General features: G+C 48.3%; 2 protein-coding genes across 2 annotated transcripts; one reads left to right on the top strand and one right to left on the bottom strand.

Moving 5' to 3' along the window:
- Positions 1-1500: 1500 nt before the first annotated feature.
- LOC139385146 (small ribosomal subunit protein uS11m-like) lies at positions 1501-9509 on the bottom strand. The gene is made up of 6 exons (XM_071130226.1): positions 9325-9509; positions 7908-8012; positions 5000-5098; positions 4773-4902; positions 4525-4590; positions 1501-1931 (listed from the first exon to the last, which is right to left on the bottom strand). Exons 1-6 carry the CDS (start codon positions 9408-9410, stop codon positions 1824-1826), a joined length of 594 nt encoding a protein of 197 aa, XP_070986327.1. The 5' UTR covers positions 9411-9509; the 3' UTR covers positions 1501-1823.
- A 251-nt stretch (positions 9510-9760) lies between these two features.
- On the top strand, positions 9761-18221 carry LOC139385145 (large ribosomal subunit protein mL46-like). Its single transcript, XM_071130225.1, has 4 exons — positions 9761-10074; positions 14175-14379; positions 17184-17354; positions 17719-18221. The coding sequence occupies exons 1-4, from the start codon at positions 9814-9816 to the stop codon at positions 17994-17996; spliced, it is 915 nt and encodes a 304-aa protein (XP_070986326.1). The 5' UTR covers positions 9761-9813; the 3' UTR covers positions 17997-18221.
- The last annotated feature ends 327 nt before the right edge of the window (positions 18222-18548 follow it).

The following is an 18548-nucleotide window of genomic DNA, read 5'->3' as shown; positions in this document are numbered from 1 at the left end:
AACATAATAGAGCTCTTTGGCCAGTCATACCAGTTGGATAACATGATAATAAAGCTCTTTGACCAGTTGGATAACATGATAATACAGCTCTTTGACCAGTCAGGCTAGTTGGATAACATGATAATAGATCTCTTTGGCCAGTCAGACCAGTTGGATAACATGGTAATAGAGCTCTTTGGCCAGTCAGATAACATGGTAATAGACCTCCCGATCACTAGGCTTCAGTAGCAGAGATGTTCTGTTACCTACTGTACAGACACTAGGCTACAGTAGCAGAGATGTTCTGTTACCTACTGTACAGACACTAGGCTACAGTAGCAGAGATGTTACCTACTGTACAGACACTAGGCTACAGTAGCAGAGATGTTCTGTTACCTACTGTACAGACACTAGGCTACAGTAGCAGAGATGTTCTGTTACCTACTGTACAGACACTAGGCTACAGTAGCAGAGATGTTCTGTTACCTACTGTACAGACACTAGGCTACAGTAGCAGAGATGTTCTGTTACCTACTGTACAGACACTAGGCTACAGTAGCAGAGATGTTCTGTTACCTACTGTAGACACTAGGCTACAGTAGCAGAGATGTTCTGTTACCTACTGTACAGACACTAGGCTACAGTAGCAGAGATGTTCTGTTACCTACTGTAGACACTAGGCTACAGTAGCAGAGATGTTCTGTTACCTACTGTACAGACACTAGGCTACAGTAGCAGAGATGTTCTGTTACCTACTGTACAGACACTAGGCTACAGTAGCAGATATGTTCTGTTACCTACTGTACAGACACTAGGCTACAGTAGCAGAGATGTTCTGTTACCTACTGTACAGACACTAGGCTACAGTAGCAGATATGTTCTGTTACCTACTGTACAGACACTAGACTACAGTAGCAGAGATGTTCTGTTACCTACTGTACAGACACTAGGCTACAGTAGCAGATATGTTCTGTTACCTACTGTACAGACACTAGGCTACAGTAGCAGAGATGTTCTGTTACCTACTGTACAGACACTAGGCTACAGTAGCAGAGATGTTCTGTTACCTACTGTAGACACTAGACTACAGTAGCAGAGATGTTCTGTTTGACCCCTCCTATCAGTACACCTTGATGGAACCAGGAAGTTAGCAACGTTTGACCCCTCCTATCAGTACACCTTGATGGAACCAGGAAGTTAGCAACGCTTGACCCCTCCTATCAGTACACCTTGATGGAACCAGGAAGTTAGCAACGTTTGACCCCTCCTATCAGTACACCTTGATGGAACAAGGAAGTCAGCAACGTTTGACTAGTTTCTGTATAACTGCATGTTTTGGTTGTTCACCTCATGTTAGTTAAACCTGCTGGACTGATCTGACCAGGTTCTCTCCTGCTGGACTGATCTGACCAGGTTCTCTCCTGCTAGACTGATCTGACCAGGTTCTCTCCTGCTGGACTGATCTGACCAGGTTCTCTCCTGCTGGAAGCCTTGTATTTATAAACACATGTTGTACAGGGGTTTGGGTGTATATGGATTTAATAAACATCGATGAATCATTTTCTATCTGTTACTAGATGTGCTGGTCCATGCATTCAGGTTCAGCCAGTTCCCCCAGACACAGATTAAGACCTGGACTGAAGATTCTACATTGAACTTGTTTTTCAGTCCAGGGATGAATCTGTGTCTGGGAAACAGGCCCTGAATGTTTTAAACATTTCTGCAGGTACAAGTATTTTCCAAAATGCTTAAATACCAGTAAAAAATAGTCTTCATACAACAACATTAAGCATGTTACAAGACAGATGGCTGGACCCCTGCAGTCCATGATGGTACGGTCCTGTTCATATTCTTCGAGCCTTGCGAGGGCGACAACCATTGTGTGGTACGGGGGTGTTGTCTGTGATGGACACAACCTCCAATCCTCCCATGGTCAGACCCTTGATGGCAGACTGCACACAGAGAGAAATGCATCAGAACCGAGTCAAATGACTTTTCCTCATCTCTACAAGATTCTGACAGATTCAAAACCAGATGTTTAATTAACCAGGTAAATTGACTGAGAACACATTCTAATTTGGGATACAGGGTGGTCTGCTGCTGGTTAAAACAGTGGGATACAGGGTGGTCTGCGGCTGGTTAAAGCCAGCAGTGGGATACAGGGTGGTCTGCTGCTGGTTAACACAGTGGGATACAGGGTGGTCTGCTGCTGGTTAAAGCCAGCAGTGGGATACAGGGTGGTCTGCTGCTGGTTAAAGCCAGCAGTGGGATACAGGGTGGTCTGCTGCTGGTTAACACAGTGGGATACAGGGTGGTCTGCTGCTGGTTAACGCCAGCAGTGGGATACAGGGTGGTCTGCTGCTGGTTAAAGCCAGCAGTGGGATACAGGGTGGTCTGCTGCTGGTTAAAGCCAGCAGTGGGATACAGGGTGGTCTGCTGCTGGTTAAAGCCAGCAGTGGGATACAGGGTGGTCTGCTGCTGGTTAACACAGTGGGATGCAGGGTGGTCTGCTGCTGGTTAAAGCCAGCAGTGGGATACAGGGTGGTCTGCTGCTGGTTAAAGCCAGCAGTGGGATACAGGGTGGTCTGCTGCTGGTTAAAGCCAGCAGTGGGATACAGGGTGGTCTGCTGCTGGTTAACGCCAGCAGTGGGATACAGGGTGGTCTGCTGCTGGTTAAAGCCAGCAGTGGGATACAGGGTGGTCTGCTGCTGGTTAACACAGTGGGATACAGGGTGATCTGCTGCTGGTTAAAGCCAGCAGTGGGATACAGGGTGGTCTGCTGCTGGTTAAAGCCAGCAGTGGGATACAGGGTGGTCTGCTGCTGGTTAAAGCCAGCAGTGGGATACAGGGTGGTCTGCTGCTGGTTAACGCCAGCAGTGGGATACAGGGTGGTCTGCTGCTGGTTAAAGCCAGCAGTGGGATACAGGGTGGTCTGCTGCTGGTTAACACAGTGGGATACAGGGTGATCTGCTGCTGGTTAAAGCCAGCAGTGGGATACAGGGTGGTCTGCTGCTGGTTAACACAGTGGGATACAGGGTGGTCTGCTGCTGGTTAACACAGTGGGATGCAGGGTGGGCTGATGCTGGTTAAAGCCAGCAGTGGGATACAGGGTGGTCTGCTGCTGGTTAACACAGTGGGATACAGGGTGGTCTGCTGCTGGTTAAAGCCAGCAGTGGGATACAGGGTGGTCTGCTGCTGGTTAAAGCCAGCAGTGGGATGCAGGGTGGTCTGCTGCTTGTTAAAACAGTGGGATACAGGGTGGTCTGCTGCTGGTTAAAGCCAACAGTGGGATACAGGGTGGTCTGCTGCTGGTTAAAGCCAACAGTGGGATACAGGTTGGTCTGCTGCTGGTTAAAGCCAGCATTGGGATACAGGTTGGTCTGCTGCTGGTTAAAGCCAGCAGTGGGATACAGGGTGGTCTGCTGCTGGTTAAAGCCAGCAGTGGGATACAGGGTGGTCTGCTGCTGGTTAAAGCCAGCAGTGGGATACAGGGTGGTCTGCTGCTGGTTAAAGCCAGCAGTGGGATACAGGGTGGTCTGCTGCTGGTTAAAGCCAGCAGTGGGATACAGGGTGGTCTGCTGCTGGTTAAAGCCAGCAGTGGGATACAGGGTGGTCTGCTGCTGGTTAAAGCCAGCAGTGGGATACAGGGTGGTCTGCTGCTGGTTAACGCCAGCAGTGGGATACAGGGTGGTCTGCTGCTGGTTAAAGCCAGCAGTGGGATACAGGGTGGTCTGCTGCTGGTTAACGCCAGCAGTGGGATACAGGGTGGTCTGCTGCTGGTTAAAGCCAGGGTGGTCTGCTGCTGGTTAAAGCCAGCAGTGGGATACAGGGTGGTCTGCTGCTGGTTAAAGCCAACAGTGGGATACAGGGTGGTCTGCTGCTGGTTAAAGCCAGCAGTGGGATACAGGTTGGTCTGCTGCTGGTTAAAGCCAGCAGTGGGATACAGGGTGGTCTGCTGCTGGTTAAAGCCAGCAGTGGGATACAGGGTGGTCTGCTGCTGTTTAAAGCCAGCAGTGGGATACAGTGTGGTCTGCTGCTGGTTAAAGCCAGCAGTGGGATACAGGGTGGTCTGCTGCTGGTTAAAGCCAGCAGTGGGATACAGGGTGGTCTGCTGCTGGTTAAAGCCAACAGTGGGATACAGGGTGGTCTGCTGCTGGTTAAAGCCAACAGTGGGATACAGGGTGGTCTGCTGCTGGTTAAAGCCAGCAGTGGGATACAGGTTGGTCTGCTGCTGGTTAAAGCCAGCAGTGTGATACAGGGTGGTCTGCTGCTGGTTAAAGCCAGCAGTGGGATACAGGGTGGTCTGCTGCTGTTTAAAGCCAGCAGTGGGATACAGTGTGGTCTGCTGCTGGTTAAAGCCAGCAGTGGGATACAGGGTGGTCTGCTGCTGGTTAAAGCCAGCAGTGGGATACAGGGTGGTCTGCTGCTGGTTAACGCTGGGATAACTTCAGAGATAGTTAACTTCAGAGTGGGGGGAGATGCATCATGTGAACACTGTTTATCTCTACGGTATGAATTCTGCATTTCATCAAAAAAGGTTCTCACCAGGCGTCCAGGACCCAGACCTTTCACCAACACGCGGACAAACGTCACCCCCACCGCTGTGGCCTTCTGCCCAGGAGAAGAAGAATACAGGACCATTCATCAGGAAACACAAATTCATCTTTTTGCCAGTTTGTTTTAGGCTCTAGTGCCATCTAGTGGAGAACAGATGTCTCTGTTGTCTGTAGCAGCCAGACTACAACTAACTATACGTCTACATGATCTATATTTTCCATGTGGTCTCATCTTACCGCTGCAGCTGAGATGCCTGCTGTCTGAGCAGCGATGGGAGTGGACTTCTTGACGTTCTTGAACCCCTCGGTTCCACACGATGTTCGGACCATGAACTGGCCCTCACAGTCTGTCACCTGGACATGTGTACTGGAGGGGGAAACGTTAAAATATCAGCTGTTCACATCAGTCTGTCACCTGGACATTAAAATATATCAGTTATTCATATCACTGTCTGTCAGCTTACTTGTTATATGTGGCTTTGATATGTGCTATTGGCAACTCCTCGTACTTCTTCCCAGCCCATCTCAGCACACTGTCCTGGCCAGGCATCGGGGGGAGGTGACTTAGAGAGGAGGAAGAAACATGGGCAAACTGTTGGAAACGTGACAATATTGAGCAAAGACTGTTGTCAACACGTCTCGGTGAAACATATCACTAGTTTTAATGTCCCGTTGGTAGGAGTCTTAAATCGTAGATCGGCCAGTTTGTTTTCCAATGAGCACGTTGGCCAATAATACAGAGGGGAGTCGTGGTTTATAATACGGAGGGGAGTCGTGGTTTATAATACGGAGGGGAGTCGTGGTTTACCTACTCGTCTACGAATTCTTAGAATGCACCCCGCCCTCCTCCCCCTTTTCCTCCTTCCCCTTTTCTTCACGCTGATGACGGGGATTTGGGCCTCGTCTTGACAAAGCAGTATATCCTTTGCTTCGAACTCATTAAATTAAAAAACTCTGCGTCCAGTTCGAGGGGAGTAATCGCTGTTCAGATGTCCAGGAGCTCTTTTCTGTCATAAGAGACGGTAGCAGCAACATTATGTACACAATAAGTTAAACAATGTGAAGGAAATAAATAGCCCAGTTGGTTAGGAGCCTGTAAAACGGCAGCCATCTCCTCCAGCACCATAATTATACCTCAACTGGTAAACACGTTGAGGAAACTAAATTACTTGGTGTTGCCTTAGAGTGTAAACTGTCATGGTAAAAACATATTGATTCAATGGTTGTAAAGATGGGGAGATTTGTCTGCTTTTCTGACACCATCCTCCAAAAAGCAAGTCCTGCAGGCTCTAGTTTGATCTTATTGTGAGTGTTGTCCAGTCATATGGTCAAGTCCTGCAGGCTCTAGTTCGATCTTAGCTTGATTATTGTCCAGTCATATGGTCAGGTGCAACAAAGAAGGACCTAGTTAAGATGCAGCTGGCCCAGAACAGAGCAGCACATCTTGTCATCAGAAGGCTAAGATCAATACAGTCTCTCTGGGCTGGAAGTAGAGGAGAGACTGATTGCAACATTATAAGAAACAGTCGTTAAATACCAAATTGTTTGCACAGTCAACTTACACAAATCTCTGACACACACACACTTACCCCGCCAGACATGCCACCAGGGGTCTTTTCACAGTCCCCAAATCCAGAACAACTTCCAGAAAGTGGACAGTATTACATAGAGCCATGATTGCATTGAGCTCCCATCTGAGATCGCTCAAGTGAACAGCAAACCGGGTTTAAAAAACCCTAAAGCAACACCTCACAACGCCTCTCCCCTATTTGACCTGGATATTGTGTGGGTACTGATATACAGGGATCCTATTAAAATACCCCAGGTACCCAATAAGTCATTGGACAAAGGTGTCTTCTGTACGACGCTCGGGCTGAACATTAACAGGCATCGCTTGCAGTACGGTTTTGGAGGCATATGGACCTTATCTTTCAAATCAGAGAGAAATCTTTTTTTTTTTTACTAAAAGGTTAAAATTACAACACATCTTTATAGGGTTAGTGTTCCCACACGGCCATATCTCCATGGTTCATTGCTTGTTTACGAAGACCGATGGAACTACCTGTGTTAATTAGCTATCTAGCATGCTCTGTACACCTGTGTGTCAGCGAAACTCAGGAAGTGGAGCTGAATTTTATAGTTTTGCTGGATGGATCTGGGCAAAATGGACTATTGTTTTATTTTGAAGGATTGTTTCTCGCTGATGACACAGAGTTGGGATTGTAGCTCACATGAGCCAGTTGTGAGCGAAGCGAATGGCTGAGAGCTGTAGGGAGAAGGCAGAATGGCTGAGAGCTGTAGGCAGAATGGCTGAGAGCTGTAGGCAGAATGGCTGAGAGCTGTAGGCAGAATGGCTGAGAGCTGTAGGCAGAATGGCTGAGAGCTGTAGGCAGAATGGCTGAGAGCTGTAGGCAGAATGGCTGAGAGCTGTAGGCAGAATGGCTGAGAGCTGTAGGCAGAATGGCTGAGAGCTGTAGGCAGAATGGCTGAGAGCTGTAGGCAGAATGGCTGAGAGCTGTAGGCAGAATGGCTGAGAGCTAACGGCAGAATGGCTTAGGCAGAATGGCAGAATGGCTGAGAGCTGTTTTATTTTGAAGGATTGTTTCTCGCTGATGACACAGAGTTGGGATTGTAGCTCACATGAGCCAGTTGTGAGCGAAGCGAATGGCTGAGAGCTGTAGGGAGTAGGCAGAATGGCTGAGAGCTGTAGGCAGAATGGCTGAGAGCTGTAGGCAGAATGGCTGAGAGCTGTAGGCAGAATGGCTGAGAGCTGTAGGCAGAATGGCTGAGAGCTGTAGGCAGAATGGCTGAGAGCTGTAGGCAGAATGGCTGAGAGCTGTAGGCAGAATGGCTGAGAGCTGTAGGCAGAATGGCTGAGAGCTGTAGGCAGAATGGCTGAGAGCTGTAGGCAGAATGGCTGAGAGCTGTAGGCAGAATGGCTGAGAGCTGTAGGCAGAATGGCTGAGAGCTGTAGGCAGAATGGCTGAGAGCTGTAGGCAGAATGGCTGAGAGCTGTAGGCAGAATGGCTGAGAGCTGTAGGCAGAATGGCTGAGAGCTGTAGGCAGAATGGCTGAGAGCTGTAGGGAGAATGGCTGAGAGCTGTAGGGAGAATGGCAGAATGGCTGAGAGCTGTTTTATTTTGAAGGATTGTTTCTCGCTGATGACACAGAGTTGGGATTGTAGCTCACATGAGCCAGTTGTGAGCGAAGCGAATGGCTGAGAGCTGTAGGGAGAAGGCAGAATGGCTGAGAGCTGTAGGCAGAATGGCAGAATGGCTGAGAGCTGTAGGGAGAATGGCTGAGAGCTGTAGGGAGAATGGCTGAGAGCTGTAGGGAGAAGGCAGAATGCCACCTAGTCAGAGCTAGTGTTACCTGAAGTCTTTGGATATTTTCCCAGGTGTGGCTGAGACACTGGCATCCTCTTGCAACCTGACAGCACTGGAGCACACTGCTCTCTGCAGACCGCCGGTTCCACAACTACAACAGAGAATAAACCAATCAACACACTGCTCTCTGCAGACCGCTGGTTCTACAACTATAACAGAGAATAAACCAATCAGCACACTGCTCTCTGCAGACCGCAAATCAACTGGTTCATGTTGAGACAGTCCAGTAACTGCCCAGATCATCTAGTGAACAGGAATAGAAACACCACATGTGAAGGTGTTGGTTTCATGAGCTGAAATAAACAATCCCAGAAAAAGCTTATTTCTCTCAAATGATTTACACAAATGTGTTTTTATGTCCCTGTTAGTGAGCATTTCTCCTTTGCCAAGATAATCCATCCACCTGACAGGTGTGGCATATCAAGAAGCTTTTTGAGTTGGAGGCGTGCGTGGCCACGCAGTCATGGGTGAACAAGGAGTACAGGAGGGGGCTGAGCACCCACCCTCGTGGGGCCCCTGTGTTGAGGATCAGCGAAGTGGAGGTGTTGTTTCCTATCTTCACCACCTGGGGGCGGACCATCAGAAAGTCCAGGACCCAGTTGCACAGGGAGGGGTTGAGACCCAGGGCCTTGAGCTTAATAATGATGAATTTGGAAGGTACTGAGCTGTAGTCAAAGAACAGCATTCTTACATGGATGGGATAGGAGGGTGATTGCACTGCACAACCGGCCATGATTGGGATTCCCATAGGGCGACGCACAATTGGCCCAGCGTTGTCCGGGTTTGGCCAGTGTAGGCCATCATTGTAAATAAGATTTTGTTCTGACTTGCCTAGTTAAATAAAAGTTTATAAAAAAAATAATAATAAGGCCCCACCCAGTCATGTGAATCCATAGATTAGGGAATAATTCATTTTAATTGACTATTTTCCTTATATGAACTGTAACTCTGAAATGGTTCACTTGTCAATGGCTGTTACACACACGAACTGAAATTGTTACATGTTGCGTTTATAATTTGTTGTTTCTTATTTATTTATTTTTTATTTTACTAGGCAAGCCAGTTAAGAACACATTCTTATTTTCAATGACAGCCTAGGAACAGTGCCTGTTCAGGGGCAGAACGACAGATTTGTACCTTGTCAGCTCGGGGGTTTGAACTTGCAACCTTTCGTCCAACGCTCTAACCACTAGGCTACCCTGCCGCCCCCTAGTATAGATAGATAACTAAGGTAGCTGATCGGTTGAATGAAGTGTAGCAAGCTGGCAGTATAATTAAATCGGTAAAGGTCTTTGTCGAGTTTAAAGTACCACACTACCAGTTCTCAAACTAGCATCGTAAAATAACGTTAACTATCTGTCAATTGCATGCATGGGATTTCGTATAAAAAACGAGATACTTACATTGAGCCTCCTGCATTGAAGGAACCAGCAACCTGTTGGCAGGCACTCCTGAAAGAATTAGCTAATATACAATTTAATTTATGCATGATTAGATAATATAATTTAGCTACGAGAAACCAACAAGTCAACTAGCGTTACACAACAACATGTGTGACATTGAGGAGGTTTCCAATAGATAGCACAGTCACAAAGTCAAAATTAGCCATTTAGTATGACGCGTTTCCTGGAATAGTACATTATTAATAATGTGGGGGAGCGATTCAAATGATTAGAAAATATTTAGTTCTAAAATCTTATGCATAAACGTTTTTATTTCTACACTAAATGTTTCTAAGATCAATTTAAAATATATATGTATCAATGAATGATCTTAATATTAAATATTTTATATTTCAAACTACATTTATCTTAATTTCCTCTACCCCTTTTTCCTTAGCATAATCTCTCCCTTCTTCGCAGAGGATTGTGGGTGGAAACAGGAGAATCAAGATGGCAGCGCCCTGCTCGAGGATGGCGAGTCGCCCTATATGGCAATTTATTACAAATGTCAGACGGACAGGGCTAAAACATACAGGAGTTCGTCAAATTTCTCTCGGTTCTGCTTGTCGAGCTGCAACTCAGACCAGAAGTAAAACGGAAAGCGTCGCGTCGCCATGGAAGCTGTACGGAGCGGTGTGTCTCCAGAGGCTGCCTGTCATATCACAGGAGCGGAACCCGATCGAAGACCAATTCGCTGAGCTCATGCATCAGGTAAATGTGTTTCCATTCACTTGTCAATGGCTGTAGTCACTAGTGAATAGTCTGAGATGGTTTGCTGACCGTGGTCCTGAAGTGGATGTGCAGGCCAATGCAGGTCTTTGCTTCAAGCCTTGCGCTAACACATATTCAACCAATCAACTTCCAAGACTTCATTGAGTTGAATCAGTAGTGTAAGGCTAGAATAAATCCCTGCGCCCTGTTGCTCTCCACTGCTCTGCTACAAGGTTCGGAATACGGATGAGCTGGGGGGGGGGGCTCAACTCCTCTGAATGAAGAGTTAGCTCCCCTATATGGAACAAACTATGGTGTTGCCCTAAATAATGCTAATTTAACCATTCTTCTTTTTGTTTAAAATGCAATGGTAAATATGATTTAGACCCCAACATCACTAGACAACTAGCCTACAGCTAGACACCAATATCACTAGCCTACAGCTAGACACCAATATCACTAGACAACTAGCCTACAGCTAGTCACCAATATCACTAGACAACTAGCCTACAGCTAGACACCAATATCACTAGACAACTAGCCTACAGCTCGACACCAATATCACTAGCCTACAGCTCGACACCAATATCACTAGCCTACAGCTCGACACCAATATCACTAGCCTACAGCTCGACACAAATATCACTAGCCTACAGCTCGACACCAATATCACTAGCCTACAGCTCGACACCAATATCACTAGCCTACAGCTCGACACCAATATCACTAGCCTACAGCTCGACACAAATATCACTAGCCTACATCTCGACACCAATATCACTAGTCTACAGCTAGACACCAATATCACTAGACAACTAGCCTACAGCTCGACACCAATATCACTAGCCTACAGCTCGACACCAATATCACTAGCCTACAGCTCGACACCAATATCACTAGCCTACAGCTCGACACCAATATCACTAGCCTACAGCTCGACACAAATATCACTAGCCTACATCTCGACACCAATATCACTAGCCTACAGCTCGACACAAATATCACTAGCCTACACTCGACACCAATATCACTAGTCTACAGCTAGACACCAATATCACTAGACAACTAGCCTACAGCTCGACACCAATATCACTAGCCTACAGCTCGACACCAATATCACTAGCCTACAGCTCGACACCAATATCACTAGCCTACAGCTCGACACCAATATCACTAGCCTACAGCTCGACACAAATATCACTAGCCTACATCTCGACACCAATATCACTAGTCTACAGCTAGACACCAATATCACTAGCCTACAGCTCGACACCAATATCACTAGCCTACAGCTCGACACCAATATCACTAGACACCAACATCACTAGACAACTAGTCTACAGCTAGACACCAATATCACTAGACACCAACATCACTAGACACCTAGCCTACAGCTCGACACCAATATCACTAGATAACTAGTCTACAGCTCGACACCAGTGCGCATCCAAATCCATCCAACAAGTACATTAATGCCAGTAGGCCTATAGTTGACTCTTTTGGTTAGAAGCATTTGCATAGGCCTACATTATTTTAGATCTATGTGCCCATGAGGACTGTTTATTAATTACATGTTACTCCTGAACCAGGGTGTAAAACATGTTTTACAACTGTAATATATTGAATGTAGACTACCTGTCCTGCGTGTGTTCATGTGTAAAATTGCTTTTGCTGGGAGGGTAGACTACCGGCAGTACTGTAGTCCTAGTGGAGGGTAGACTACCGGCAGTACTGTAGTCCTAGTGGAGGGTAGACTACCAGCAGTACTGTAGTCCTAGTGGAGGGTAGACTACCAGCAGTACTGTAGTCCTAGCGGAGGGTAGACTACCGGCAGTACTGTAGTCCTAGTGGAGGGTAGACTACCAGCAGTACTGTAGTCCTAGTGGAGGGTAGACTACCAGCAGTACTGTAGTCCTAGCGGAGGGTAGACTACCGGCAGTACTGTAGTCCTAGTGGAGGGTAGACTACCGGCAGTACTGTAGTCCTAGTGGAGGGTAGACTACCGGCAGTACTGTAGTCCTAGTGGAGGGTAGACTACCGGCAGTACTGTAGTCCTAGTGGAGGGTAGACTACCGGCAGTACTGTAGTCCTAGTGGAGGGTAGACTACCGGCAGTACTGTAGTCCTAGTGGAGGGTAGACTACCGGCAGTACTGTAGTCCTAGTGGAGGGTAGACTACCGGCAGTACTGTAGTCCTAGTGGAGGGTAGACTACCGGCAGTACTGTAGTCCTAGTGGAGGGTAGACTACCGGCAGTACTGTAGTCCTAGTAGAGGGTAGACTACCGGCAGTACTGTAGTCCTAGTGGAGGGTAGACTACCGGCAGTACTGTAGTCCTAGTGGAGGGTAGACTACCGGCAGTACTGTAGTCCTAGTGGAGGGTAGACTACCGGCAGTACTGTAGTCCTAGTGGAGGGTAGACTACCGGCAGTACTGTAGTCCTAGTGGAGGGTAGACTACCGGCAGTACTGTAGTCCTAGTGGAGGGTAGACTACCAGCAGTACTGTAGTCCTAGCGGAGGGTAGACTACCAGCAGTACTGTAGTCCTAGCGGAGGGTAGACTACCGGCAGTACTGTAGTCCTAGCGGAGGGTAGACTACCGGCAGTACTGTAGTCCTAGCGGAGGGTAGACTACCGGCAGTACTGTAGTCCTAGCGGAGGGTAGACTACCGGCAGTACTGTAGTCCTAGCGGAGGGTAGACTACCGGCAGTACTGTAGTCCTAGCGGAGGGTAGACTACCGGCAGTACTGTAGTCCTAGCGGAGGGTAGACTACCAGCAGTACTGTAGTCCTAGCGGAGGGTAGACTACCAGCAGTACTGTAGCAGAGGGTAGACTACCAGCAGTACTGTAGCAGAGGGTAGACTACCGGCGGTCCTGTAGCAGAGGGTAGACTACCGGCGGTCCTAGCAGAGGGTAGACTACCGGCGGTCCTAGCAGAGGGTAGACTATTTCCATGTACCAACTCACACCAGTATACATGCAGTTTGGAAGCTGGAATTGATTTTGGAGGGGATGAACAGGTAATCTACTTCTTGAAGTGATTTGTTTGACAATCAGATGACAATATCATGACTGGTTCTGTTCATGCTACATTTTTAAAAGGTAATTTATTTATCCAGTATAAATGTTGTTGTTTTTTTGCTAAGCTCTTAACAGCATGTAGACCTGAATGTCCTGGTGTAATTCACTCTGGGCTCCTTTATATCTACGTATTACATGATATTATAAAGTCCTTGTCTCCAATAGGCCTCCTCTCCTCGGAAGATGTATTACTAGTGTGTGATAGAAATGAGAGGATGACATGTCTGTGATATCCTAGGAATGAGAGGGTGACGTCTCTGTGATATCCTAGGGGTTGAGAGGGTGACGTCTCTGTGATATCCTAGGAATGAGACGGTGACGTCTCTGTGATATCCTAGGGGTTGAGAGGGTGACGTCTCTGTGATATCCTAGGGGTTGAGAGGGTGACGTCTCTGTGATATCCTAGGGGTTGAGAGGGTGACGTCTCTGTGATATCCTAGGGGTTGAGAGGGTGACGTCTCTGTGATATCCTAGGGGTTGAGAGGGTGACGTCTCTGTGATATCCTAGGGGTTGTTAGGGTGACGTCTCTGTGATATCCTAGGAATGAGAGGGTGACGTCTCTGTGATATCCTAGGAATGAGAGGGTGACGTCTCTGTGATATCCTAGGGGTTGAGAGGGTGACGTCTCTGTGATATCCTAGGGGTTGAGAGGGTGACGTCTCTGTGATATCCTAGGGGTTGTTAGGGTGACGTCTCTGTGATATCCTAGGAATGAGAGGGTGACGTCTCTGTGATATCCTAGGAATGAGAGGGTGACGTCTCTGTGATATCCTAGGGGTTGAGAGGGTGACGTCTCTGTGATATCCTAGGAATGAGAGGGTGACGTCTCTGTGATATCCTAGGGGTTGAGAGGGTGACGTCTCTGTGATATCCTAGGGGTTGAGAGGGTGACGTCTCTGTGATATCCTAGGGGTTGAGAGGGTGACGTCTCTGTGATATCCTAGGGGTTGAGAGGGTGACGTCTCTGTGATATCCTAGGGGTTGAGAGGGTGACGTCTCTGTGATATCCTAATCCCAGATGGAGCTGGAGAGAAGCTTGCTGTCGGATCATGAACAGAGGCTCCTTGAGGACTCAGAACGTATGACTCGTAAACAGGCAGACAACTATGATTCAGATGAGGAGGAGGCAGACTACGGTGGCCAGGAGACCATCACCGCTCAGGACCAGGAGGACACCTGGGAACAGAAACTCAAACACTTCCAACCTGCTCTCAGAGACAGAGGTAGGAGTCAGAGAGGTTGTCCTAAATGGCACCCTATTCCCTATGCACTGACTCAACAATACATTAGGAACAAATCAAATAATAAATCACGTTATTGGTCACGTGCTTCATGAACAACAGGTGGAGACTAACAGTGAAATGCTTCACGACCAACAGGTGGAGACTAACAGTGAAATGCTTCACGACCAACAGGTGGAGACTAACAGTGAAATGCTTCACGACCAACAGGTGGAGACTAACAGTGAAATGCTTCACGACCAACAGGTGGAGACTAACAGTGAAATGCTTCATGAACAACAGGTGGAGACTAACAGTGAAATGCTTCATGAACAACAGGTGGAGACTAACAGTGAAATGCTTAATGAACAACAGGTGGAGACTAACAGTGAAATGCTTCACGACCAACAGGTGGAGACTAACAGTGAAATGCTTCACGACCAACAGGTGGAGACTAACAGTGAAATGCTTCACGACCAACAGGTGGAGAATAACAGTGAAATGCTTCACGACCAACAGGTGGAGAATAACAGTGAAATGCTTCACGACCAACAGGTGGAGAATAACAGTGAAATGCTTCACGACCAACAGGTGGAGACTAACAGTGAAATGCTTCACGACCAACAGGTGGAGACTAACAGTGAAATGCTTCATGAACAACAGGTGGAGACTAACAGTGAAATGCTTCATGACCAACAGGTGGAGACTAACAGTGAAATGCTTCATGAACAACAGGTGGAGACTAACAGTGAAATGCTTCATGACCAACAGGTGGAGACTAACAGTGAAATGCTTCATGACCAACAGGTGGAGACTAACTGTGAAATGCTTCATAAACAACATTGACATGTTAGTCATTCAGCAGACACTCTTATCCAGAGACACCTACAGTTAATGAGGTCATCTCAAGATAGCTGGGTGGGACAACAGCTCAGTCGTAGTAACAACATTTTCCCTCAAGGTAGTTATCAGTCAACACAGTCAGTGATAGTAGGAAAATAAATTGACTGTCAAACTGACCTGTAACTCTGTGTTTCAGATGTAGGTGGGACACCACTGGGCTCAGTGGAGAGGTGTCTAGGAGACAGCCTGGTCCTGCTGGTCCAGCAGACTGTCAAACTGACCTGTAACTCTGTGTTTCAGATGTAGGTGGGACACCGCTGGGCTCAGTGGAGAGGTGTCTAGGAGACAGCCTGGTCCTGCTGGTCCAGCAGACTGTCAAACTGACCTGTAACTCTGTGTTTCAGATGTAGGTGGGACACCGCTGGGCTCAGTGGAGAGGTGTCTAGGAGACAGCCTGGTCCTGCTGGTCCAGCAGACTGTCAAACTGACCTGTAACTCTGTGTTTCAGATGTAGGTGGGACACCGCTGGGCTCAGTGGAGAGGTGTCTAGGAGACAGCCTGGTCCTGCTGGTCCAGCAGACTGTCAAACTGACCTGTAACTCTGTGTTTCAGATGTAGGTGGGACACCACTGGGCTCAGTGGAGAGGTGTCTAGGAGACAGCCTGGTCCTGCTGGTCCAGCAGACTGTCAAACTGACCTGTAACTCTGTGTTTCAGATGTAGGTGGGACACCGCTGGGCTCAGTGGAGAGGTGTCTAGGAGACAGCCTGGTCCTGCTGGTCCAGCAGACTGTCAAACTGACCTGTAACTCTGTGTTTCAGATGTAGGTGGGACACCGCTGGGCTCAGTGGAGAGGTGTCTAGGAGACAGCCTGGTCCTGCTGGTCCAGCAGACTGTCAAACTGACCTGTAACTCTGTGTTTCAGATGTAGGTGGGACACCGCTGGGCTCAGTGGAGAGGTGTCTAGGAGACAGCCTGGTCCTGCTGGTCCAGCAGACTGTCAAACTGACCTGTAACTCTGTGTTTCAGATGTAGGTGGGACACCGCTGGGCTCAGTGGAGAGGTGTCTAGGAGACAGCCTGGTCCTGCTGGTCCAGCAGACTGTCAAACTGACCTGTAACTCTGTGTTTCAGATGTAGGTGGGACACCGCTGGGCTCAGTGGAGAGGTGTCTAGGAGACAGCCTGGTCCTGCTGGTCCAGCAGACTGTCAAACTGACCTGTAACTCTGTGTTTCAGATGTAGGTGGGACACCACTGGGCTCAGTGGAGAGGTGTCTAGGAGACAGCCTGGTCCTGCTGGTCCAGCAGACTGTCAAACTGACCTGTAACTCTGTGTTTCAGATGTAGGTGGGACACCACTGGGCTCAGTGGAGAGGTGTCTAGGAGACAGCCTGGTCCTGCTGGTCCAGCAGACTGTCAAACTGACCTGTAACTCTGTGTTTCAGATGTAGGTGGGACACCGCTGGGCTCAGTGGAGAGGTGTCTAGGAGACAGCCTGGTCCTGCTGGTCCAGCAGACTGTCAAACTGACCTGTAACTCTGTGTTTCAGATGTAGGTGGGACACCACTGGGCTCAGTGGAGAGGTGTCTAGGAGACAGCCTGGTCCTGCTGGTCCAGCAGACTGTCAAACTGACCTGTAACTCTGTGTTTCAGATGTAGGTGGGACACCGCTGGGCTCAGTGGAGAGGTGTCTAGGAGACAGCCTGGTCCTGCTGGTCCAGCAGACTGTCAAACTGACCTGTAACTCTGTGTTTCAGATGTAGGTGGGACACCACTGGGCTCAGTGGAGAGGTGTCTAGGAGACAGCCTGGTCCTGCTGGTCCAGCAGACTGTCAAACTGACCTGTAACTCTGTGTTTCAGATGTAGGTGGGACACCGCTGGGCTCAGTGGAGAGGTGTCTAGGAGACAGCCTGGTCCTGCTGGTCCAGCAGACTGTCAAACTGACCTGTAACTCTGTGTTTCAGATGTAGGTGGGACACCGCTGGGCTCAGTGGAGAGGTGTCTAGGAGACAGCCTGGTCCTGCTGGTCCAGCAGACTGTCGGTAAAGAGACCATCTGGCTGCTCCCTCAGGCCCAGTGGGAGGCAGGGGAGACTCTCCGACAGACAGCAGAGAGAGGCCTCAGCAGCCTGCCAGGTCAGCTGTGTAGTGGTACTGGAGCCCTATCTAGTGCACTACTTTATAGGCCCTGGTCAAAAGTAGTGCTCTGAATTAGGGGGCCAATTTGGGGTGATGCAGTGTTTCCTCTGTCAGACATTTCCATCAGGTTTCCAACACCTTCTCTAGTGCTGGACTCTGGAAGGTTCCAGAAATATCTACACGGCACATGCTTGAGCAGGAGATCTATGCAATGTTCTTGATCAGGGCTCTATATCTAACTATTCTAGTTCTGTATCATGATAGAGTCCTTCACCTGCACACTGTACTGGTACATCAGTAAAGACTCTAAATTCTGTGTTCTCCAACTCCGTTCTAACGCCAAGTTTGTTCTTCGTTCCAGAGGCTGATTTCAAGGCTACGTTCCTTGGCAACACCCCCTGTGGAGTGTACAGGTACACATTCCCCAAAGAGGTCCGGACAGAGCGCTGCGTGGGAGCCAAGGTCTTCTTTTTCAAAGCTTTCCTGTCTGCTGGTTCAGCCAGTCAGAAAGAACATTTCCTGTCTGCTGGTTCAGCCAGTCAGAAAGAACCTTTCCTGTGGGTGAAGAAGACTGAACTGCAGGGATACCTGAAGCCAGCTTACTTGGAGAAGGTTGACCGCTTCATACTCAACCTGTGATGGAGCGGATGAGAGCTGATGGAGAAGGTTGACTGCTTCATACTCAACCTGTGATGGAGCGGATGAGAGCTGATGGAGAAGATGTGATGGTTACGGATGTCTTTTTTCGAAACGTCCTCGTTGAGTCCTGGAAGTCATATTTCTGTCACAGCAACTGTTGTTTTCTCCTGCCCGTCCACTTGGTGTATAAGCGAGCATGATTAAAGTTTATAATTTGTTCCAACATATAAATCATTCAGTGTTGTCTGTAGGCCTATATCCCAGAGGATAGAAAGCCAGTCTCTTTGCCTGTGTGTTGTTCTATGCAAACAGTGTATTTTCCTGTCCTCCACTAGATGGCAGTAGTGAGACAGGAGAGGCTGGTCAGAACCGTGTATTGTCCTGTCCACTAGATGGCAGTAATGAGACAGGAGAGGCTGGTCAGAACAGTGTATTGTCCTGTCCACTAGATGGCAGTAGTGAGACAGGAGAGACTGGTCAGAGAGCGTCTCTGCAGTCGTGGCCAAAAGTTGAGAATGACACAAATATACATTTTCACGAAGTCTGCTGCCT

Source organism: Oncorhynchus clarkii, chromosome 26, assembly GCF_045791955.1.
Source record: "Oncorhynchus clarkii lewisi isolate Uvic-CL-2024 chromosome 26, UVic_Ocla_1.0, whole genome shotgun sequence".
Lineage (NCBI taxonomy): Eukaryota > Metazoa > Chordata > Actinopteri > Salmoniformes > Salmonidae > Oncorhynchus > Oncorhynchus clarkii.
Note: the sequence above shows the minus strand (reverse complement) of the source record. Positions and strands in the feature narration are given on the sequence as shown.